Raw genomic sequence first — 23,649 nt, 5'->3', positions numbered from 1 at the left:
GGGTGGGAAGCAACATCACAAGTCATGAAAGATAACAGAACTTGCCTTGTGTTCCCAGCTGGATAAAGAGGGAGAGATGGAGCCATGGGCATCATTTAGAGGAACACTTCAGTGTGACAACGTAATAGAAATCACCTCATCTCCTCTTGGTTCCCCGAGCCTGACTCTTGAATCATCAGTGAGTAATGATGTGGAGCCCCGCAGGCAGACACTCAGATCTGGATTTGAGCGAACAGTCCTTTGATTTGTTTTCGTTAAGACTAACAGTATCCCTGCAGATCCTTCACTTCAAAGACCTGAGAGTTTGGGAGCTAAGGGCAGGCAGCTACTGCACTGGGAAACGAAAACAACCGAAAGGGCTTTTTGCCATCGCTGCCAAGGTGAACTCTGGCTTCAGGCTGTGGATTCAAATCCTAGCTTTACCACCTCCTCCCTGTGTAACCTTCAGCAAGTTTCTTAAATTCTCACCACCTCCTCATCTGTTCAGCAAGCTTACTTACATCCCCAACCCAGAGTCTTAAAAGAGCTAACCTACATAAGGTACTTTCTCAATGTTAACTGTTATGAAAAAGTAAACAAGCCATAGCCTCTGCTGGCGAGGAACTCATAATATACTAGGAAAGATCAAGCTAGGACAGAAATGGCAGTATTGGAGGTAGAAAGTCCTAATGTCTCAAGGGTGGAAAAGATGAAGTGTCTCATGCATACAGAAGAGAGAAATGATCATTCTTATGGTCAAAAACAGGGCACACTCCCGGGGGTAGTGACAGTTTTAGCTGGACTAAGGATGGATAAAGTTTAAGCAGCAGAAGCAAGATGGCAAGAGCAAGAGAGAGAGAGAGAGAGAAGCAGCACAGAGAGGCTTCCTGCAGAGGGAGGTGTGTTTGGAAAGATCAAGACTCCTATCTGGCTAAAGAATAAGGATTTGTAATGAAATGTGGAGGAGATAAAGCTGAGAAGTGGCTGGAGCTGGCTTCTGGGCTGGGCTTTTTTGGGGGCAAGGAGCAGAGAGACATACTCAAGTTCACTTAGAAAACCAGAGGTATTTTATTTATTTAAAAAAAAATGTATTTATTGATTTATTTGGCTATGCCGGGTCTTAGTTGTGGCACTCTGGATCTTTGATCTTCGTGGCAGCACATGAACTCTTAGGTGGCAGGTAGGATCTAGTTCTCTGACCAGGGATTGAACCCATGCCCCCTGCCTTGGGAGCACAGAGTCTTAGCTATTGGACCACCAGGGAAGTCCCATAACCAGAGACATTTAAAGGAGAATTACAGAAAAACCCCAAGAACTGGAGAATAGGGATTTTTTTTTTTAAGTATCAAATTTATTTCAATATCTAGTTTCATTTTTAAATTAAAGCTATTGGACAATTTTTTGCAAATTAAAATTCATTATTAGAGGTGAGGAAAACATTAATAAGCTATTAATTACTGAAAACAAAATTATCAACCATGCATTTAAAAAAGCCATGTTAAAGAGTAAAAAGTTCCAATTATACTATTTAACTGAAGGAAATATCCTTTACCTCTTTATTTCTAATTATAACATTCTCATTTTGACACAATTTACACCTTTTTCACCCAATTAATACAATGCAGACAAAATTTTTCCAAATATTAAGAGGATATTGTTTACCATTTATGACATATAAGATAACTGTAACTCTTTAAAAGTTCCTTAAAAGAAAGTTGAAATTTTAATTTTCACTGTGAATCTGTCTGATCAAAAAGTAAAGGACATAACCACCACATGAATTAAAACAAAGAATGGAATAAAAAACAAAAGTGGTATCTATATAATCAGCAAATTATCTGATAAGACATGTTAACTACTTCACATTTCTACTTAGCATAAGTGAGAATAAACTGGTTCCAAGGTTTGGCATTTTTATTCTTAAGCTTTAAATCATAGTGTTACTCTACTCAAGTCATCTCTAAGAAAATGGCAGTGTTCATAAGTACAAAAATGATTATATCCAGTAGGTGGTATTCTACATAGTCAAGACAATTCTTTATAAAATTAGATTTTTGAAAATGCAGACTATCTGGTAATTACCAGTATCTCAAAAGCTAAAATAAGAAAAATACAGATAATAAAGAAGTACTCATTGAATAATATTATTTTGCTTTGAGGAAACCAGAAATGATTCTATTCCAAGAAATAAGTAATAATGATAAAGAGATGTAATTAATACACCATGTATCTTTTAAGCCAAACCACGCTTTTCTGCTCAGAACAACTCTTGATTTTTACATTCTTAATCTTTGTCCAGAACAGGACATTTTAAGCCATTTTTGAATAGAGTTGATAATCTAAAGCCACTTTTCTTCACAGGATGTTTTCATTTTAGTATTCACACATAAGCTGCAAAAAGGCAAATGAAAGTCAGTTATAAGAATCTGTAGCATAATAAATCCCAATTTACAGTAACTGTCAACAGAGTTCTATGCCGAAGCCGAAAAGTTGCTACAGTACAGGTGAGAACTGACATTCTTCCACAGGCTCAGACTTCATTTAGTAATACTGTCATAAGATCCAAAAAGAAACCTTAATAGGTCCTTTCAAAGATGCATAATTTTCCGAACAATTTTCCTCTGGACGCACTGCCTGTTCATTCCTTCAATGCTTTTTTAGTCGTTTAGCTTTTGCAATATTTTCTTGACGTTTTTGTTTCTTCTTTTGCTCCTTTTCCCTGGCCTCAATCATCTTGGCCAATTTCCAAGACAGCACAGCACTTGCTAGAAACAATGGAGTCAGAGCCAAAATAACTGTTGTAAGGAAGCCATATGGGTCCTTTGCAGCCCATTCCACAACATACTCAGCCCAAGCCTTTAAATCAAACATCTTTGTGGAGGCCTTATGCTTGAGTAGTGGTCTCTAATTTTGTCCTGGGATTATCAGCCAGTCACAATTTCAGATGACCTTTGGTTGGCTGTCTTCTTCTTTAACTTCACCAATACACTTCTGAGAGAAGGTTTAAATTCTATATACTCCAGGCCGGAAGCAGGAAGGCAGAAGCCGAGAATAGGGATTTTTAATAGCATTGGTGTTTTGTAGAGATTGCCTGGTGGGGTTGTTTATTTAACAAGGATCCCCAGTCTAGGTGCTAAGAACAAGGTCCCTGCCCTTGAGGGCAAATAACAACCATGGAAACAAATCGGTGCGACAATTTCACATAGTGAAAATGTTGCAAACAAAATAAAAAGCAAACTACTGGGACCTGACTGTCAAGGGTAAGGGGGTCAGCATTGATTAGGGGTGGAGGGGGGGAGTAGGAAGGTGCTCTCTGAATTGAGACCTGAGTGGTGGAAGAGCTCGTTTGCAAGGATCCAACAGAACCATGAGCTCAGAAGTCCTGAAGTACGAGTGAACAGTCTTGGACTGGCAGCAGCGGAAGCCACATGTAAGGCCCCATCATGAAAATGCCAGTCTTCTTAGCCATGGTAAGGGGGTTGGAATTTATTCTAAGAGTGAAGGGAAGAGATTCTAGGGTTTTAAGCAGAGAAGTGACATGATCCTTTGGGCAGATTTCAAGTCAGTCCCAGCTCCGTGTGGGTTTGCATCATCATGGAAGGCCTAGAAGCAGGATGACTAGCAAGGAAACTGCCCCAGCGTCCAGGCACAGGATCGTGTGTCCTGGGTCCAGGGGAGCTCTGGGGACCTTGACAAGGGGGTGGTTTGTGCATCTTCCCAACAAGGGCTTTGATAAATAATTTATGACACGTCTGAGGTACTGCAGACACAGCCATGGTGCCGATCTGAGAACATTGCCAGGAATAGATGTCCCTGGACATACTATTTGAAGAAAAAAGCATATTGCACAACCACACAGATATTCTATAAGCCCAACTACATGAAATTAAACACTCATTTCTGTATCAGTTTATCTACACGTAAAGAAACCTCTGGGAAGATACTCACCAGTGGTTTTTCTGAGAAGTTTGTTTTTGCTTTCCATTTTTTTTAAAACTACATTCTTTGATCTTTTCTGAGTTAAAATGTTATCAGTGAGTGTGCATCATTTATGCAAAAGCCTAGTAACTTTTGTCAAAAGAAAAACAGATGGAAGGAGGGAGAGACAGAGGGAGGGAGGGAAGAACAAGGAAGGAAGGAAATTAAGAAAATTAAAGACCAATCCCTCTGTGCCCCTAACCCTGACACAAACACACGCAGACATGCACACACATCAGAGGGCACATACACACACACATACACACACATCAGAGGGATGCAACAAGGGCCTGACCACCTCCACATATGACCGTCCAAGGACATCACCAGAGCCCTGGAGAGTTCCTCTTTGGAGAGCATGATTAATCCGGCTACAGCAAGGCTCGGGCACCCAGAGCAAAGATGCATCACTCCTCGAGAGGCCAGCTTTGAATTTCAGAGGCAGAAAGCAGAAGAGGTGCCTTTCAAGGCTCCCCTCCCCACCCACCTACATACACACTGGAAAGCCGCCAAACTGCCTTTAACCACAGTTGCCAGGGCATCCAGGGGCAGGAGGCAAGTGTCTGAGTGGAAACAAACCAGACCCTGGGGAGGGCAGGACAGAAGGGAAAGGGGAGAAGGGGAGCAGGTGTGCTGGTCCACGGAGCTTAGTGAGCGACTCCTACGTGTCACTTTTTGTCCCTTGGCATCTATGGCTATAAGCTTCCAGCCCCCGGGTGTGTTTTATTTGACCCACAGTGTTCAAAACGTTGAAATTGGGAGTTATTACATAAAGTTCTAAAAATTGGGAGTTTTTACATAGAGAGCTGAATTTCTGATTTTTTTCTTAGAAAACTAGGAAAATGCCATTCCTTGGGCCTGCCTCCCCACAGGGAAATAATCGGGTGGAGACGACGTGCTCTTGCTGGCCCCCACGCAGTGATCTCTCTTCTCAATTACTTCCCTGGGCCATAATAGACCCGTGCCTTTGCCACCTAGGAGAAGGCAATGGCACCCCACTCCAGTACTCTTGAGTACTGGAAAATCCCATGGACAGAGGAGCCTGGTAGGCTGCAGTCCATGGGGTCGCTAAGAGTCGGACACGACTGAACGACTTCACTTTCACTTTTGCCACCTAAGATATTTAACAGCTCCTTCCCTCCTTACACGCACCTGTGATGGAGGAACTGTGTGCATTTTACGGAAGAGGAAGCAGGTTCAGAAAGGTTAAGTGATGTGTTCAAGATCACACAGCTTTTAGTAGCAAAGCAAGAATTCAAAGCTGACTTCAGAACCTATGCCCTGACCAGTGAGGCAAAGTCACAGAAGGAGTAACCAGTGAGTCATCTCCCAAGTTGCTGGCCATGGTCTCTTTAAGGTTCATTTTTCCAGAAAGAATTGGCCTTCTACCCTAGGACCACAGTGAGCCCCCTAGGTGGCAGGCGGCAGGCCTCTTTTGAGTTCAAAGGGATGTGGGCACAGTAGCAGGACCCGGGAGGGTTTTCTACAGTGGGGAAGGTGAAGGAGCCAAAGGGTTTTTAATGTGGGCTGAGACTGAAGCCTGAGTGGAGGAGGTGGGAAGAACCTGAGTGGGGTGGGGCGCACTGAGTTCCCATCCCCATCTCCATATTTGACCCAGGGCAGCTTGCCTTTTTCTCTTTTCTATGTCAGGGTTCTATTTAAAACCTCCTTTAGGCAAAGGGGGATTTTGCTGCTCAAAAATAGTTTGGATAAATTTGACAATTTGAGTCTATGTCAAAAAACCATAGATGGATATTTCACGTGTGGCTAAGAAGCTATCACTGGGAACCGTCAAATGAGCCCCACGGGCCATGGCCAGCCTCTTATCTTCAGCTTTCAGGAGGGACCTCCTGCTAGATTCACTTCCACCCCACAGCTCCTGAAATGGAACCCACCCTCCTAGGACTCCAAGCAGGGCCCAGAATTTGTTTGTGTAGATTTGCATAAAAAGCTTCACTGAATGAGATTCACTAAAAGCAGGTGAGATTCACGGAGTCCCCCAGAGCAATGATTTTCTCTTTGAATTTCATTTTCTCTTGAGAAGCAGACACTTCGCTTCTCTGGCTTCCTCCATCCACTGGACCTGCACTACCTTCCTTTTCCCTTATGCCACACACTCATAGACACAGATGCACATGCATGCACACACATATACAAACATATGTATACACAGGCACACACACATATAAACACTCATGAACATGCACCCAGCAAGCTTTAAGTCACTGAACAAGTGACTGTCTGTCACAGATGATTCTAGAGTTTGATCCAGCCTAACGTCTGCCCGGGATGTAGCCCATTTGCCTAAGAAGCACCCGTCATTGGTTTGGGTGTGTAGTGGTGAGACACCCACCCCTGTGTCTCTGAGCCAGCCCTCGGGGACCAAGACTCAGCTTGGGGACCCCTGAGGACACTCTCTCTTTCTGTTCCTAGTTGCATCTAGAGTCTAGGCAGAAACCTTCAGGCGCAATGTCACCGAGACCTTCTCATCTACTCTGGGAAGCAGGGGATTACTACAATAGGAAGGAGTCAGGCATCACCACAGGATGGGGTGGAAGCTCTAAATGGACCCTCCCATCAGCCTAACATGGAGACACTTGCCACTCAGAGACCCAGCCCTGCCAAGAAACCCAAATGACTTTGTCCCTGGACACCCCAGACATGAGGTAAATGGGTTTCTCCCTCCTCCAGCCTTCATATCATTTCCTGGCCAGACCAGGTGCCTTGGGGGAGCTATGTGGGGCTCCTTGCTGGTTAAGGCTCCAAGCTGACTTCTGTCTTCTGTGTCACCTCTGGGCTGGGTCACTAACCTCTCCTCTCCCGTATCAGCCTACCCACAACAAGCCCAGTTTGTTCACCTCTCCCTGTGTCCCCGAAACCTGCTCTGTCTCCCACCCAGGGAGACCACCCAGGTGGGAGGTAATGCCCACTCCCACCGCCTTCAGTCCCCACACAGCTCTTGGCCATATCCACTCCCCTCCAAACCCTTCCCCTAGTAATATTAACCAAAACAATAACCAACCTTTGCCAAATTCCTATTATGTCTCAATACTGATACTCACTTCATTTCATTCTCAAACACAAAAAATTGGAGCATTAATTGCTACCGTTTTACAGATGAGGAAATTGAGGACCAACAGGTTGAAGCAACTTCCTTAAGGTCAAACAATTTGTTATGAAAAGCCAGGCGTCATATTCAAGTCTGTCTTGTATATCTCATGCCCTTTATGGCTACCTGGCATTATATTGCACTTACTGATTTGGCCATTATCAGTTTGGCTTTGTGGGCTTCATGGGGGCAGGGACTCTCTCACTTACCACTTCCTGTATCAGCCTCTGCCACCTAATTAATATTCAGTAAATATTTGTTAAGTGAATTGATGGCAAAGTCCACACTCTATTTTTAAAACTGTTTACTAATTTTTGACACAGCAATGCACATGGTTTTTAAAAAATCAAGAAATAAAAAAAGTGAAATTTAAATCTTCTTCCTGGATGCCCAGTTCCCTTCCTCCATGGCTCTTTTGTATCCTTCCAAAGATATTAGAATATTCTATACATATGTGTGCTTATACAAATGTGTGTAATATACATGTGTCATATCATACTATACTATTGAAACCACTCTTCATCTTGATTTTTTTCACTTAATGTGTCTTAGAAATATTCACATCAGTGTATATCTATACACATAAATCCCTATGCTATTAATTGCCATGCTAAGCTTCATACCCATCATATGGGTTTCAGGGAAGTCCCTGGAAACTTTTTAGGGCTAGAGTTCAGTTCAGTTCAGTTCAGTCGCTCAGTCGTATCCGACTCTTTGCGACCCCATGAATCACAGTACGCCAGGCCTCCAGTAAGTGTGATCTGGCATCATGAGTGACCTAGAATTTAGGATCAGGGGAAGGGACCTCTGAAATTGTCTGGTTTAATCCCTTTATGTTATAAGTAGGGAAGCTGAGGCCAAGCGGGTGGTGATGGTGGAAACAGACACTCTTAGAGCCACACTGGGAGTTCCTTGCAGATCCAGGGCGAGAGCCTTGCCTCTGCAATTCTTGGCCAGGCTCCTCTGCTTGGCAAGCTCAGAAGAAATTATAGCCAGTTCCCAGCAGAGAGAGTGCCTGGTTGGGCTTTGTCAATGGCAATGCCCTCCCAGGCAGGCTGGGGTGAGAGTGATAATGTAGGTCGCTTGGTAATCAGAAAAGAGAGCTCAAGCCCTTTAAATGACGGCTGTTTCATTTGGTCTCAGAAGACTAGATTAGCATTGATTGTCTGCACCGAGCTAGTAGATAAAAGGCCCATACCAAAAGGGAACACCAGCCTGCAAGGATGAGTCAAAGCCCCTCACTCTCAGTGCAGCCCAGCTTGGCATCTGGGACTTCCTGAGCCCACGGGCAGTTTGCAGGAGGCTGTACCCTTCCTCCAGTCGGCAAAAGTAGGGATGGGGAGGGGGCAAAAAATCCAGAAGCACAGCTGAGGGAGCTAAAATTCAGAGAAAGGAGTCTCTGTTGGGATGAATGCCTTATCTGCAGGTGCATTTCGCATCCCCATTCTTCACACACACACACACACACACACACACACACACACACACACACACTGTAAGTTCCACGAGGGCAGGGACCTAGCTCACCTTGTTTGCTATGATTCCTAGTGTAGTATCTGACATGTTAGGTGCTCAGTAAATACTTGTTAAGGCAATCAACACATGCACACACATATATCATTCCTATACACATAGACACACACTGCACACTCTACTCTCTGGATCATTGTTTAAACTGTTTCTACTCCTTCAGCTGTCCTTTTCCTGCCTGTGGCTACAGGCCCAAGCTTCTCTGGGAAACCTTCCCCACTGCTCCAGCTACAAAGGCCTTTACTTCCCCTGAAGTTCTTGCAGTTTCAATGAATAAAACAATAGCATCTTCCCTCCCTCATATCAGACATACTCTGATGGGTTTGCATGATTTACAGGAATGACAAGACAGAGGGTTTAAAAGCCAGATCAGTATAGAAAATCCGTGTTGAAAATAATATTCACACCACAAGCAATAATTAATTGTGTTGCCTTTTGTATAGAGGTAGGGTGGGGTAGTGGAGGGAGTCTTGGGTATGTCATCATGAAAACTTGGGTTCAAATCCTGCCTCTGTCACTGGTTAACTTCCTAGCCTTGGATTAGTTGCTTAGCCTAGTGTCCAGTCCTTATCTATAAAATAGCAGCAATAAGAACTTCCTCACATGGTTGTGAGGATAAAAAGAGTGAGCACTAATATGTAACCATGCAAGAATAGTGATTTTTTTCTGTTTTGTTCATGGATGTCATCCAGGACTTAGAACAATGCCTGGCATATAGTCGGCACTCGATAAACAGTTGTGGAATGAATGAACTTGCAGTAGTCATAAAGGTAGCTACGATTCATTAACCACTCATGGTGTGTCAGGCTGCATGCTAAGCAGATGTGTATTATCTCATTGAATCCTCACCCTAGTCCTGGAAGTAGCCCCATTCTTTAGATGAAAAACTAAGGCTAAGACCAACCTCATAGCAAGTTGTCAATGAGGATTTATTCCCTTCTCTCCCCCAGCACACTGTTGTTTCCCTTTTTCCTCATCTTAGTTTTGTCCCATCATTCAGCCCTCAGCTCTTCAGCAACCGCAGTCTCACTTAGTCTTTTCCCTTGAGGATCCTGGCCCTGGGACCTCTGCTCAGGCTGCAAGGTGCAGAATATACTTAGACCCAGCCATGGATGCCCATTTCTCCTGCTCCATTTTTCCCACTGGCTACAAAGCAGCTGCCTGTGTTCTGGCCCTCATTCTGTTTTCCATGCCCTCCCCACCCCCTACCATTCATCTCTCTAGCTATTTGCTGAACTTGGCGTTTTTTTTCCCTAGGCTTGGGCATTTTCCCCCCCAGACTAAACCTCTGCCTAGAACACCCTTCCTGTCTTTTTCACTCACAAATAACCAGATTCATCAGGTTAAGGGTACTCTAAGCATCCTTCTCTGACCCCTCCTGTACTGTGACAGGAATCCTCCTTCTGTTCCTGTGGCCTTCCACATCCCCCTTCTCCTTCACTCTGTATTTCTACTGGCTGTTTAACTGCCTGCCTCCTGCTATTCACCCTTATTAACTCTAAGTTCCTATTTGAGACCAAGAACTTTTTCCATCTGGCCTGTTACTATATTTCCACCCCCACCCACCCCCGCACCTTGCACAGTGTCTGGCCCAGAACAGGACTCACTGACGCTTTGTGAGTGAATGGTCTGCTCTATTAGCTGCCAGGATTCACAGTTCTGCTTTTTTCTTTCCAGTCCAGTCTGCAACCCTGCTAGCAATTCCTTCCTACTGCTGAGCCAAACTCTTGAATTTGGCCCTTCCTCACCAGCCCTGGCCAGCTTCCATCAATCCCAGGAAAATGCTTCTTTACTGGTTTAGAAATTTTCTGGGCTGCTGGGAAAAAACAGAAATGTCTCCCAGGAAGGGACATAAAGATCATGTAGTTTAGCCTTTCGACTGTGCAGGGTGAAAGTGGACTGGGTAAAGGGGCTGGGGTTGGGAGGCTGCCCCCAAGGTCACACAGTCTGTTTAGGGCAAAGGCAAGTACAAAACCCAGGTTTCCCAGGTCATCATGCAAAATCCTTTCTCTCCATTTAACCTATGGTACATACAAAGCCAACCCATGAGACTGGTTGGATGGGATTTTACACACATAAGAAGCAAGGCTACACTTTGAATTTGGGATTTTGTATGCCATCAACATTATGCCTCCTGCTCTGTTTCTTGTTGGAAAGCAGGATGAAAAGCATGAGTGGGACTCTGGCATTCTTGCTCTGGCCTCAGCCCTGCCACTGATGTACTAGCTGTTTCCCCACTGTTCTTCTCAGAGAACAGTGACTTTGACTATAGTGTTAGAGGAAATAAGGCTGGAAAGAAAGGATGCAGCCCAAATGAGGAGAGTTGGGAGTGTCTAAGCCAGAATACTTTATTGGGGAAGCAGTGGGGAACCTCTGAGGGTCTTTGAGCAGGAGATGACCTGACTGGCTACAGCAGAGCCCCTAGGGAACTCTTGGCTAATAAATCTGGATAGAAAAGCAATCTTTTCACGTGAGGTTGTAACCTTATCCACCTGCTGGGAGGCAAATGTCCCAGTATCTCTGTCTCTCAGGTAATAGCCATCTCCCCTAAGGACTCTCATTTCACAAGCTCAGATTTCCTGAGGGAGGGATTTGAGCAAAGCAGAAAGATTCCCCGGGTAAGTCATTATTGTAGTGGCTGGAATCTCCATCAATGGAGCTTTGATGAATAAATCTGCCCAGAGAGGCCGGTCCTTGGCAAAACTTGTCATGAGGCTCTAGGGATCTCACCCGGTTTGTGCTGTGGTTCCTGGGCTTTCAGGAGGGGCAGTGAGTAGAGCCAGAAAAAGGCCCCAGCAGGACCATTTCTTGATCCAGCCCTGACTGCCAGGGGAAAAAAATCATGGTTCCTGCAGGAGAGCTCAGTCTAAGCTAGAATGTTGCAGCACCACTGATGCTTCTGCTCCCAACATGGATTTTCAAGGGCTGACATGGGGAAACAATCTTGGCGTGAGGAACAGTTCTACTACTGATGGGCTGCAAGTCCCTGGAAAGACTTGATCTCTCTGAGCTTCCTTTCCCTAACTGTTGAAGGAGGCATTTGTCCCAGTTCAAATAACAAAGGGGCTCCAGCTCCCCTTTCCAACACCCAGATGTATTGTGTTAAGAATGATGCTGAGGTTACATCCAGAAAAAGAGTACGGCTTTCTGTCAGCTTCTCCAGGAAAGGGAGTTCCCTCCTATATTAGTTTCCTGGCACCGCTGTAACACATTACCTAAACTTTGTGGCTTAAAACAGCACAAATTTATTCTCTTATTGTTGTGGGGGTTGGAAATCTGAAACCAGCTTCCGAGGGCTTACATTAAGGAATTACCAGGGCAGGTTTGTTCTGGAGGTTAGAGAAGAGACTCTCTTTTCTTGCCCTTTTCAGCTTCCAATGGCCCACTTCTATTTCTTGACTTGTGACTGTCCCCCCACCCCTATCTTCAAAGCACATCATGGCAATCTCTGTTTCCATCATCATATCTCTTCTGCAGTCAAATCGCCCTCTGCTTCTTCTTTTTTTTTTAATATTTATTTATTTACCTGCATCGAGTCTTAGTTGCAGCATGCAAGCCTCTCTCTCGGGGGGCATGGGGGCCTCAGAGAGTGTGGCCTCAGAAGTTGAGGTGTGCGGGCTTAGCTGTCCTGTGGCATGTGGGTGGGATCTTAGTTTCCCAAACAGGGATCGAGCCCCCTTCCCCTGTATTTGAAGGCAGATTCTTAACCACTGGACCTCCAGGGAAGTCCCTCCGTCTGCCTCTTGTAAGAACACTTGTGATCACATGGAAGGCCCCCTACCCAGATAATCCAGGATAATCTCATCTCAAGATCCTTATCTTAGTCACATCTGCAAAGGTCCTCTTGCAGTGTAAGGTAACACTGTCACATGTTCTGGGGATTGGGACATGGGTGTCTTTGAAGAGCCCATCAGCTAACCTGTCACACACGACACATGGCAACTCATTGTAAATCCCTATAGTCTAGAAATGGAACTGGGACAGAATAATGGAATTATTCCAAGTTAGCATGGGAGGCCTGACATATGCAAACTGTAACAGAGAAAAAGATTGCACGTGGCATCTTCTGTTTCTGGAACCATGCCAGCCTCATTGAAATTCCACATCCCACTGCCTTCTCCTGACACTGTATCATTTACAGTGCTCCCGAGGCTGGTACAGTGACTCATTATTATTGGTTAATGAAGCATCTAAGGCCTAAACCCACAGTCAGCGGCTGCGATAAAGAGTGAGGACAGAGCTGGACTGAAGGGAGTTCTGTAGGAGGGATGTAAACCAAAAGAGACAGAAGCCAGGCTGTCCTTGTGTCTTCATTTCACAAGCATTTACTGAGCACTTAGGGGGTCCAGCAACTATGTGTACAACAAGAATAAGGGCCCCAGGTGTGTTCCTGACCCCCAAGAATTCAAGGTAAGTGGGAGAGACAGACAGGTACATCAATACACTAAGACACTCATAAAGACTGCTCAGAAGAAGGTGGGTGATGAGGCGCCCCCAGGACAGTCTCTGCTTCAAAGAAGCAGGGAGGCCTCCCAGAGGAGGGGGCAGTTCACCTGGGTCTTGAAGGATGACTGGACATTCTGAGGTTGAAAAAGGGAAGGGAAGGGGACGTGGGCAGAAGAAACAGGTGCTAAGGGGAGTAGTTAAAAGGCGTGGGTTTTCACTGCATCCTGAATGACATGCAGAGAGATTCTGGGAGGAGGAGAAAAGAATCTGGAAAATTTGTCTTCAGGCTGCAGTGGAGGCAAAGTGGTGACATTTGGCTGGCATTGGGGGCTGGGCAGACACTGTAGGGGAGTCTGGCTTTGGGAATAAAGAGCCAAACCTCACCACTGTCTGAATAAATTCAGGAGGGCTGCAAGGAAAGATCAGATGCTGAAGTGGTGAAGACAGACTTGGGTTCAATCTCAGCTCTACTGCTCACTAGCTCTGTGACTCTGGTGAGTTTCTTAACCCATCTGGGCCTCAGGGTGCTCATTGAAAAAGTGGGAAAAATCGTCACCACCTGTGAGGATAGTTGTGTGGCGAGAGCCTTGTCTGTTTTCTACCATATATCCAGCATCTGGCTCATGTTTGTAAACTGAATGAATCATATCTGGAGGAAAAAAAAATGCTTGGCAGGATGCCTGATGAATAATAAATGTTTAGTGAATCAGTCCATTATTAATTTTAAGGGAAGAAATTCAGTGATGGTCTGGGCCAGCCCCCATGGCTCTCCATGTATTTTCTCTAACATTTCTGATAAGTGCTCACCCATTATGGCCCCAGCAGCCTGGAACCACAGGAAAGATCCCTGAATCAGAATTAGGGGGACAGGTGGGCTTTAGTTCCAGTCTTGACTGTCATGAACTGTGATTATAGGGACACCCACGTTCTGGTCTATGCCCTGTGGCTTCCTCCAGGTGACAGCTCTGCCTTATCCCTGACAAGGTCACTGAGGGCTGTGGAAGGACACCAGGCCACTTGCTTCTTCATGAGCTCCATGCTTCCCCCCAACACTGTCTCCCTCAGTAGCCAGTAGAACCTCCAGAACTTTCCCTGGGTCTCACACCATAGAAAGAGCATGGTCTCTGGAGCTGAGCCACCACCCACAGCTGTGTGACTGGGAGTCTAACCTCTCTGACTTTGTGTATTTTTCTGGACCTGATGGCTACTTGGATTTGAATCCTAGTTTCAAAATTCTTTAGCTGTGTGAAATTAGTTTAGAAGTCAGTTTAGAAACTTAACATCTCTGCTCTGCTCTGTACTATGTGGGTTATAGCTTGTCCTCCCAGGCTTTCTATGAAGATTTGTTCCCGAAACGGGTGTAACCACACTCCCACCTAAAGATCGGGTCCCATCTCAGGCTCTTGGCTGAGTCTTGCCTCAGTGGTCCAGCTGCTGACTCCACCTATGCTGAGTCTCTTGACTTTGGCTACCAGCATTTGGGACCTGGGACCTGGGTTTTCCACCCACTGTAGTGAGGGAACGCTGTCTCTTTCCCCAGGCCTGCGAGGGTGGCTCTGAAGGAAGCCTCCAAAAGCTGACCCTTCCCACTTCCTCATCATGCTGGGGAAGGGGTAGTGGTCCTGGCCCAGTGACACATGCCACGTGCCAGAGACCACTGGGCCCAGAGGGATAAATATTTCAAAAGAAAGGTCTCTGAGGTGAATCCTCTTAATCCCTCTCTGTCTCTGGATTTCACTTTAATACGCTCTCATTCATTCTTGTGTATCCTCAAAGTAAGAGAAGGCAGTAGGTTTCCCTTCAAGTGACTTAGAAACTTCTCCCTTTACAGCACCAACAGGTGTACTTGACATGAGGGGAGGGCATCTCCTGGGGCTGCCTGGAGGGAGACTTGTCACCTCTTAGGGACCCTCCATCATGTAGGGTGCTTCCTCTCCCTCTCTCTCTCTCTCTCACACACACACACGTTCATTCAAACCCCTCCACTAGCTGTGTATAACCTTGATTCTAAACCAGAATAATATCATGGGGAATGTTCAGGCTCCAAGTAAATGACCCAGGGCAGGAACCCCAGCCCTGCTGTTTCCCAGCTGGGCAATCCTGGGCAAGGTCTTCAACCCTCTATGAGCTTCAGGCTCCTCATCGTAACAAGGGAAATTCAGAGTACCTATATGGTAAGGTTGTCAGTGAGGATTAAATGAAATGAGACACGTCAGTAAAGCCCTGAGCACATGTTAAGTGCTCTTTAAATAGAAGTCACCACTATTATTGCTGTTGTTGTTGTTGTTGTGTTGTTATTATTATTATTATCTCCAGGAAAAAGTGGCTCTTGTGAAGACAGTCATTGTCTGCCTTATTTACCACTCTATCCCCATCACCTAGGACAGTGTTTGGGATACAATCAGTGCTCAGCAAACACTTGGAGAACCAAGTCACAATCACCCTTCTTCTTGGAATCATGGCTATTCTCGCCCTGTGTGATCTCAAGAGCAACCCTCCCCAGGTTCCCGAAGCACCTGGACACAAGAATTGTCGCAAGAGCTTCCTATGTGCCAGGCGACCAAGCTGAGGGTCTTATCCTACATTGATTTTCTTGTCTCTGCTCCCCTCACCTTCTGAATTCCTTGAGGAGAAAGACTAGGAGATCTAGCCCAGAACAGGTGCTTGACAAGCATTCTCTGAAAAAGTGATTGCTCGAGTAGCCCATTTTACACGTGGGAAAATTGAACCTCAAAGGGTTAACACACTCATCTAGATCTGGAGGGGAGTCCCCAGAGGGCCAGACCAGCACTGTGGGTCCCCCAACACCGATGACTCAGTGTGGACGGGTCTGATGACTCAGTGTGGATGGGTCCACTGACACCCACCGATAGTGAGCTAATTTAGCCAGAGCAGGAGAGAGCTGAGTGCTCCTGCCTTAATTCCACAGACACTGCCTGATGGAGTGGGAGATTATCTATGTCACCGTGATGTGCTTTTCATTAAAGTTGGGCTCCGTCACAGGTAGTCTTTGAAATGTCAATTTTAATTAAAAGCCCAATCCTAATAAACACACCATAGATTAAACCCAGCCAGAGCAGCTTACTGCTGGGTGAACTTCTCACGCTTCAGTAGACAAACTTGTCTCCAGTGAGACGGCTTGTTTGGGAACATCCAGTCCATCAGGCAGCTTCACTCAGAGAAGGGCCTTGGCCTCAATCCTCAGCATCACTGACTCCAGGCTTCCAAAAACACAGCCCGGAGTGGAGCCAGGCAGATGCCGGTCCCAGATCAGCTGCTGATAGGGAGCTGATGCTCAGCTGATGCTCAGCCAAGTAGAATCAATTTTATTATGTATGGTTTTCTTTTATTTAAAAGATCATTCACAAAATACCATATCCATAGATTTACTTTCTGTCATATAGCTGGATGTGGTAAGTGTTTGGAATTCCATTCTTAGATTTAAAAGTCAACTGGATTGCCCAGAAGTTTAGATGAATTTGTTTTGTTCTTAATCTTTTCCACATTGAAGACGTAAGTAGGTCATCTGAAAGCATCAGGTTTGATTACAACCACATAATGCATGTCTTTCTTTAGGTAAGTACTGGTGTTACACAAACATTTCTTATCTCAGAACCAAAGATGACAGGTGGAAGGAAGGACAGGAGGCAGAGTTCTGTAAATTGCTGAGACCTGGGGACAAAGACAGAGAAGCTGAGGGTGACGGCTAACGAGGAGCTGTTTCCTAAGCACACTGCATAGGCCAGGCTGCCCCCGGCCCTCCAGTCTTGCTGGTGAGGGTCTCTCTTTTCCGGGGCTCTAGCTGAGCCCAGACTGCTCCCAGTGGGAAGAACTGGGACTTGGGTGCTGAAAAATTTGTTCTCACATAGGTGTCTGAGCTCAAAAGCTGCTGCCTAGCTGCCCGGCCCTGGGTGAGAGCTGAACACTCTATGTGGGAGTGAATGTCCTGAAGCTGAGACCTGGTGACCTTGGGCCACCTACCTGTTACCTGACAGCTCTGGGTAGTCAAATTCTCAATTCATCAAGGAGAGAGTAAAGTGCCAGATTCTAGACCCATTTTCATTCCAAAATTACGGGACGGTGGGAAGCACAGTATCTCATTGTGACTTAACACTGGGGGACAGAGAAGCCCAGAGAGTGAGGCAGGACACACAGTGGAGGTCCGAGAGGAAGCCAGCCGCACAGGCTGAGCCCAGCACAGCGCCGCCCCCTGCGGTCCCCAAAGCTCCTCTGTGCCCAGCGGAGAGGAAGCTAGACAGCAGTTCACTACATCCAGCCACAGAGGGGCCTCTAACACAGCTGATGCCCGAGGGAGACCAGCTTAGACACAGCGCTGGAAGAGTGATAAAAACACGTGAGCGCAGCAGGGCACTCAGTCTATCTCCTACGTGCACTCCCCACCGACAGTTCACACCATTCTCTCAGGTTCTGCTGTTTGAAATGTGAGCCTGTTCCACGTGAACAACCCATCTGGGAAGCCGATAGTGGAGTCAGGACTACCTATGAATAGTTATAGGAAGGAATCTGCAGAGATCAACAGATACTTTATCCTTGTTTTGAAAGGAAGGTGTCCCAAACGCTGTCTGTTGATCACAGCTGACTAAAAACAAGGGGCTATCCAACGTGGGACTTGCTTTCCTTGGAAGCCACAGCAATACAGAACTCGACATGCAGGTCAGAAGAGAAGCACTGAGAAAAACCAAAGGATAAGGCCGGTGTGGCTGAAGTAAAAGGAAAAGCAATGGAGAGAAATGGAGCAGCACTTCAACCCAGTGAACTCCCGCATGGCGGCCGCCTCTGCCCCTCTAGAGAAACTCGTGTGCTGGAAGGAGACAAGGAGCGAGAAGGGAAAAGGACAGAAGGAAAAGGGGAAAGGAGTGGCAGGGGGGGGGAAAAAGCACAAAACAGGTACTAGGTAGATACAGCAAAACCAAGAATGTACGAAAACCCACTTGTTAGCTGCTGACATACACTCACAAGCTCTGTGTTTCCAAAAAGAAAAGAGGACAAAGGTCAGGCACAGGACTGGTAACTGCCGGACTGCCGGTCTGGGGGGCTAGCCAGGCTGTGGTCTCACTCGAACTCCCCCCACACCCATTCCCTCCCCACCATAAGCTCATTCTTGCTCCTTTGAAGGGACTCTGAGGATCATCTATCCAGCCCTTCTCGTCCTACAGATGGGGAAGCCTAGTCCTAGAGAGAGAAATGGACAGAGTCCTTTTTGTAGCAGGAAACCAACCTCCCAGCTCCGTGGCCTCCCCAGTCATCACTCAGGCTTGGCCAACTGGTAGCTCTGCAACCTTGACCATCTCCATTTCCTTCTGAGCTTCAAGTTCCTTATCTATAAAATTGAAGGGATTGGCATAGCAATGGTCCCAACCTTGACTGCATATTAGAATCACCTAGGGAGGTTTTAAAACTCTCAGTTCCTAGTTCACCTGAGACTAATTCATCAGAGCCTCTGGTGTGGGACTTGGACACTAGTGGTTTATAAAACTCTTCCAGGGATTCCAAAGTGTATCCAGAACTGAGAAGCAGTAGACTAGATAATCACTAATTCTCTCTTTAGCTCTAACATTTTTATATGTTTAGAATTCCTCAGCCTGAAATCCTCTGGGCATCACACACTCCCATGCTCTCCCCATATTTCTACCCCACAACTGTTTTGAGTAATTCTTTCTTATACTTCAGGGGACAGCTTAAATATACCTTCATTAGACGGGTGAGGAAGACATTACCTGGGTTCTCCCCCTCGTATAGTCTGAACTGCACTTCATAGTAATTACATTTTGTGGCTATCTTCTCCATAAGCTGAGCCACGGCAGAATCCGTATAGTGTACAAACCTTAAGATCGTCCCTAATTATCCTCATCTCCTAGACCCACACCACCCCCTTGAGTCTGGTCAGAGCCTGTGACAAAGACTACCTGTGACAGACAATATGGCAAAGGTGATTGGCTATCAATTCTATCACATAAAGTTACATGAAATGGTCAAGGCTGACATGCTAGGAAACTGCCTCTCTTGCTGGCTTTGATGAAGCAAGTGGCTATGTCAGGGAGGCCAACAACTTGCCAGGAACTGTGGCTCTTAGTCTTAGCCTACAGGGACCTGAGCCCTGCCAGCAGCTACACGAGCTTGGAGATGGATTCTTGCCTAGTCAGACCTTCAGATGAGATTCCAATGCTGACTGACATCTTTATTGTAACCTTATAGATGATCCAGCTAACCTGTACCCAGATTGCTGACCTCCAGAAACTCTTGAGATCACAAATGTGTTTTTTGCTTTTCTTTTTTTTAATTGTTAAAATAGTTGGCTGCTCTGGGTCTTCACTGAGGTGCACAGTCTTCTCTTGTAGTGGAGCACAGGCTGTAGAGGAGTTGTGACATGCAGGCTTAGTTGCCTGTGACATGTGGGATCTTAGTTTCCTGACCAGGAATCGAACTTATACCCGCTGCATTGGAAGGCAGAACCACTGGACCACCAAGGAAGTCCCAAATGTGTGTTATTTTAAGCTGCTAAGATGGGGAAACAGTGGAAACAGTGACAGACTTTATTTTTTTGGGCTCCAGAATCACTGCAGATGGTGACTGCAGCCATGAAATTAAAAGACACATGCTCCTTGGAAGAAAAGTTATGACCAACCTAAACAGCTCATTAAAAGCAGAGATGTTACTTTGCCAACAAAGGTCCATCTAGTCATAGCTATGGTTTTTCCAGTAGTCATGTATGGATGAGAGAGTTCAACTATAAAGAAATCTGAGCACCGAAGAATTGATGCTTTTGAACTGTGGTGTGGGAGAAGACTCTTGAGATTCCCTTGGACTGCAAGGAGATCCAACCAGTCCATCCTAAAGGAAATCAGTCCTGAATATTCATTGGAAGGACCGATGCTGAAACTGAAACTCCAATACTTCGGCCACCTGATGGGAGGAGCTGACTCATTTGAAAAGACCCTGATTCTGGGAAAGATTGAGGGCAGGAGGAGAAGGGGACGACAGAGGATGAGATGGTTGGCATCACCAACTCAATGGATATGAGTTTGAGTAAACTCCAGGAGTTGGTGATGGACAGGGAGGCCTGGCATGCTTCAATCCATGCTGCAAATCCATGGCATGCTGCAAAGGGTCAGACATGACTGAACTGAACTGAAGTTGGTGGTATTATTGTTACATGGTAGTAGATTACATGGTGGTAGATAATATCGGAGAAGGCAATGGCACCCAACTCCAGTACTCTTGCCTGGAAAACCCCATGGACGGAGGAGCCTGGTAGGTTGCAGTCCATGGGGTCGCTAAGTCGGACATGACTGAGCAACTTCACTTTCACTTTTCACTTTCATGCATTGGAGAAAGAAACGGCAACCCACTCCAGTACTCTTGCCTGGAGAATCCCAGGGACGGGGGAGCCTGGTGGGCTGCAGTCCATGGGGTCGCACAGAGTTGGACTCGACTGAAGCGATTTAGCAGTAGCAGTAGCAGTAGATAATGTAGACACTGAACCTAGTTGTCCAACTATTCAATACTATACCTTTGGCATCTAGCACAGCAGTTGATACATCTTGCTGTGCTGAGTCACTCAGTCATGTCCCATTCTTTGCGACCCCATGGACTGTAGCCCTCCAGGCTTCTCTGTCCATGGGATTCTCCAGGCAAGAATACTGGAGAGTGGGTTGCCATGACTTCCTCCAGGGGATCTTCCCAACCCAGCGATGAAACCCAGGTCTCCTGCATTGCAGGCAGATTCTTTACTGTCTGAGCCACTAGGGAAGACTTACAAATATTTGACTAAGTAATTAATCAATCAGAATAATGACATTAAGTCCTTTAAATCCAACGTTTGCCAATCCTTTCTTCCTCCTGTGTGTGTGCCAAGAAATGTCCAACTCTTTGTGACCCCATGGACTGTAGACTGCCAGGCTCCTCTGTCCATGGGATTCTCCAGGCAAGAATACTGGAGTGGCTTGCCATCTCTTCCTCTAGGGGATCTTCCCAACCCAGGATCGAACGCAAGTCTGTTACTGTCTCCAGCATTGGCAGGCAGGTTCTTTACCACTAGCGTCATCTGGGAAGCCCTTCTTCCTCCTAGTAAGGAGCTAATAGCTCAAAATTCAAGGTCAGTGCCCCAGACAAGGGCTGAGCTCTCAAACCTTTCACTCTAAGGCAGGAGAGTGGGAAGCAAACACTGTTATTATGATGATAACTGTGATCCAGACTTAATGAAATCAACATGTGGTTAAATAACTGTTTGCTGAGTGCAAATTGTTATTGATGGACCATTTCCTTTACCTGATAAATGCAGTGCAGCACTCAAGCAAGGGAGCAATCATGGCTTTATTGATCCATAATCACTCCAAAGATACACAGGATGCCACTGGCTACAGTGGGCTGGCCTTTGGACCAAACTGGCCCTCAGTTACTGCTACCCCAGGACTCTCCCACACAGCCTCAGCTTTCAGGGCTGCTTAGGTCAGCCTCTGAAAGTAGACTCCCAGAAGGCACAGTTCTGCCTGGGCATTGACTGCTGCTTCTCCTGGTCTCAGCAGCAGAGACTTCTGAGAATGAAAAAACAGAGAGCACAGCCGTTTTCCCTGCTCAGGCTACCACCAGTCTAATGATGCTCTGGCCAGTCTCCCCACTTGGACCAAAATCCATAGGCTCAGGTGTAGCTCTGTGGGGTTATCAGACTTCCCCGGGTCACTTGGGGAATCACTGATAGAGAGTGAGACTGCATCAGCAGGCGCGATCTCACCGGCCTCTGCTTGATTTCAGAGTGGCTTATCAGGAGCACAGCTGGCTGGTACCTGATAAATTTTCAGTAAAGTGAATGTAACTAATGTAACTAAAAGTGAATGAGAATTAGCTCAGGTGCTCCACGGAGACACCTGGAAGCACATTGCAGGTCCCCAGGGAAATGGTAGAGGGACTTTCTTAGAGATGTTTTTGGCTGAGACTGGGGAGACAGTGAGTGGTCAGAGGTCCGGGGCAGTGAAGGTTGTCAGGGCCTCTTCCCTCACCCTTACTTTTCTGTGTGGTTTTTCTCTCTTTTCCTGAGTCTCAATTTCCTCACCTACCTCTGATGATGTCTCAGGTTGGTCCTTGTTCCCACCACCCACCCAAAGTTCACAGCCCAAGTGCTGTGGATCCAAGTGACTCTATCCTTCCTCCTAACGACTGAGCTTGCTGCAGGAGTCCTCCACCTGGGACAGGGCCCCCCAGCAACGACAATAACAGCCTCACCAGAAGTTCTCATTTTACAGCCACTTAGCATATGCATTGTGCTTGACCCTTATGTTTGTGATCTCCCTTCACACAACAGTCAAAGAAACAACTCATTCCTATTTTATAGTTCAGGAAACCGGGCTTTCCAAAGAGGTCTCAGGACTCCCCTGGTGGGTCCACCTGTTAAAACTCCTCACTTCCAATGCAGGGGACACAGGTTAGATCCCTGGTCAGGGAACTAAGAGCCCACATGCTGCATGGCACATCCAAATAAATAATTTTTTTTTTTAATGTCTCAAACTCTGCTCATGTCACACAACACACAGAAAAAGGACACTTCATGTCTCTCTATGGCTGACATTAACTTAAAACTTCCCAGTGTTCCCATGTCTTCACCTATAAAATAAGTCTGGTTCACCAAGATCAGGGTGTAGGTTCTAGAAAAGCAAAAGGATGAAGACCAGGAAGGCAGATGCCTGCTTTTGTATTTAAACTGCCTTGCTGTGGTGACGCTGACAGGTACAGAAAGCAAAAAGGAAAAAGCAAGTCTTTTCTCCCTCCTCCAGGCCTGCCAGTCTCCTTCTAGGGCCCTTTCTTGGTAGCTTCTAAGAGGGATCGAGGTGATGGAGAGGAAAGTAGCTTGCAGGGCCCCAGCCTTTGTATCACAAAATTGAGCTTAGAGTCTGGGTTTAAACCATTGAGACAACAGCTTAATAAGCAGCACAGATGGGATTACCAAAAGATCAAGGTAGGGGTTACCTTACAGAAGGGAGATGGGGTATGCCTTGGATGAATTATTTAGGGATGGAGAGCATCTTTCTAGGATGAACGCGATATTTTATTTCTCAATAGGGTTGACGGTGACATGGTGTTTGGTTTATAACCAGCCACCATGCTGTAACCTATGTTCTTATACTTTGCTGTGGGTGTGTTATTTTTCACCACGTGAAGTGCTGTAGAATTTTTCCTGTGGGTAACTTAGGGAGAAGAGTGTTGCTGTAGACTGGCAGGTCAGAACATGCCTTCCTGAGGAGGGGATATTTGAGCCTGGCTTGGATAATCAGAGGGAGCAGTCATGCCCAGAGCCATGCACGGCCTTCCAGGCAAAGGCAAGGAGATGCACCCTGCCGCTCAGAACACATCCCCACTCAGTCCCAGCCTCCTGGAAAATGTCTCTAAGTGCAGAGAGGTGATTCTGGGACAGAGAAGCCAGCAGATGGACTGGCTCCAGAGAGAGTCCCTGAGGTTTCTGAACCAATTCCAGTCTGCGTTCCTGGAGCTGGCAGAGGCTTCCAGAAAGAACCGCAAGATCTGGTCTCCCACTGTCTGGTTTCCCTCTTTCCTTCCTAATTTCCTTCTTCCAGCCTTTCTGTTCTTAGCGATGG

At 46.2% G+C, this 23,649-nt stretch overlaps 1 protein-coding gene across 1 annotated transcript; it reads right to left on the bottom strand.

Moving 5' to 3' along the window:
- Nucleotides 1–1,319: 1,319 nt before the first annotated feature.
- LOC113895123 (small integral membrane protein 15-like) lies at nt 1,320–3,031 on the bottom strand. The gene has a single exon (XM_027545881.1). The coding sequence runs from the start codon at nt 2,848–2,850 to the stop codon at nt 2,626–2,628; it is 225 nt and encodes a 74-aa protein (XP_027401682.1). The 5' UTR covers nt 2,851–3,031; the 3' UTR covers nt 1,320–2,625.
- Between the last annotated feature and the right edge of the window lie 20,618 nt (nt 3,032–23,649).

Source organism: Bos indicus x Bos taurus, chromosome 7, assembly GCF_003369695.1.
Source record: "Bos indicus x Bos taurus breed Angus x Brahman F1 hybrid chromosome 7, Bos_hybrid_MaternalHap_v2.0, whole genome shotgun sequence".
Classification (NCBI taxonomy): domain Eukaryota; kingdom Metazoa; phylum Chordata; class Mammalia; order Artiodactyla; family Bovidae; genus Bos; species Bos indicus x Bos taurus.
Note: the sequence above shows the minus strand (reverse complement) of the source record. Positions and strands in the feature narration are given on the sequence as shown.

Excerpts from the sequence above, each read along its gene's own strand:
- LOC113895123 (XM_027545881.1), bottom strand. The coding sequence starts at position 2,850 with ATGTTTGATTTAAAGGCTTGGGCTGAGTATGTTGTGGAATGGGCTGCA.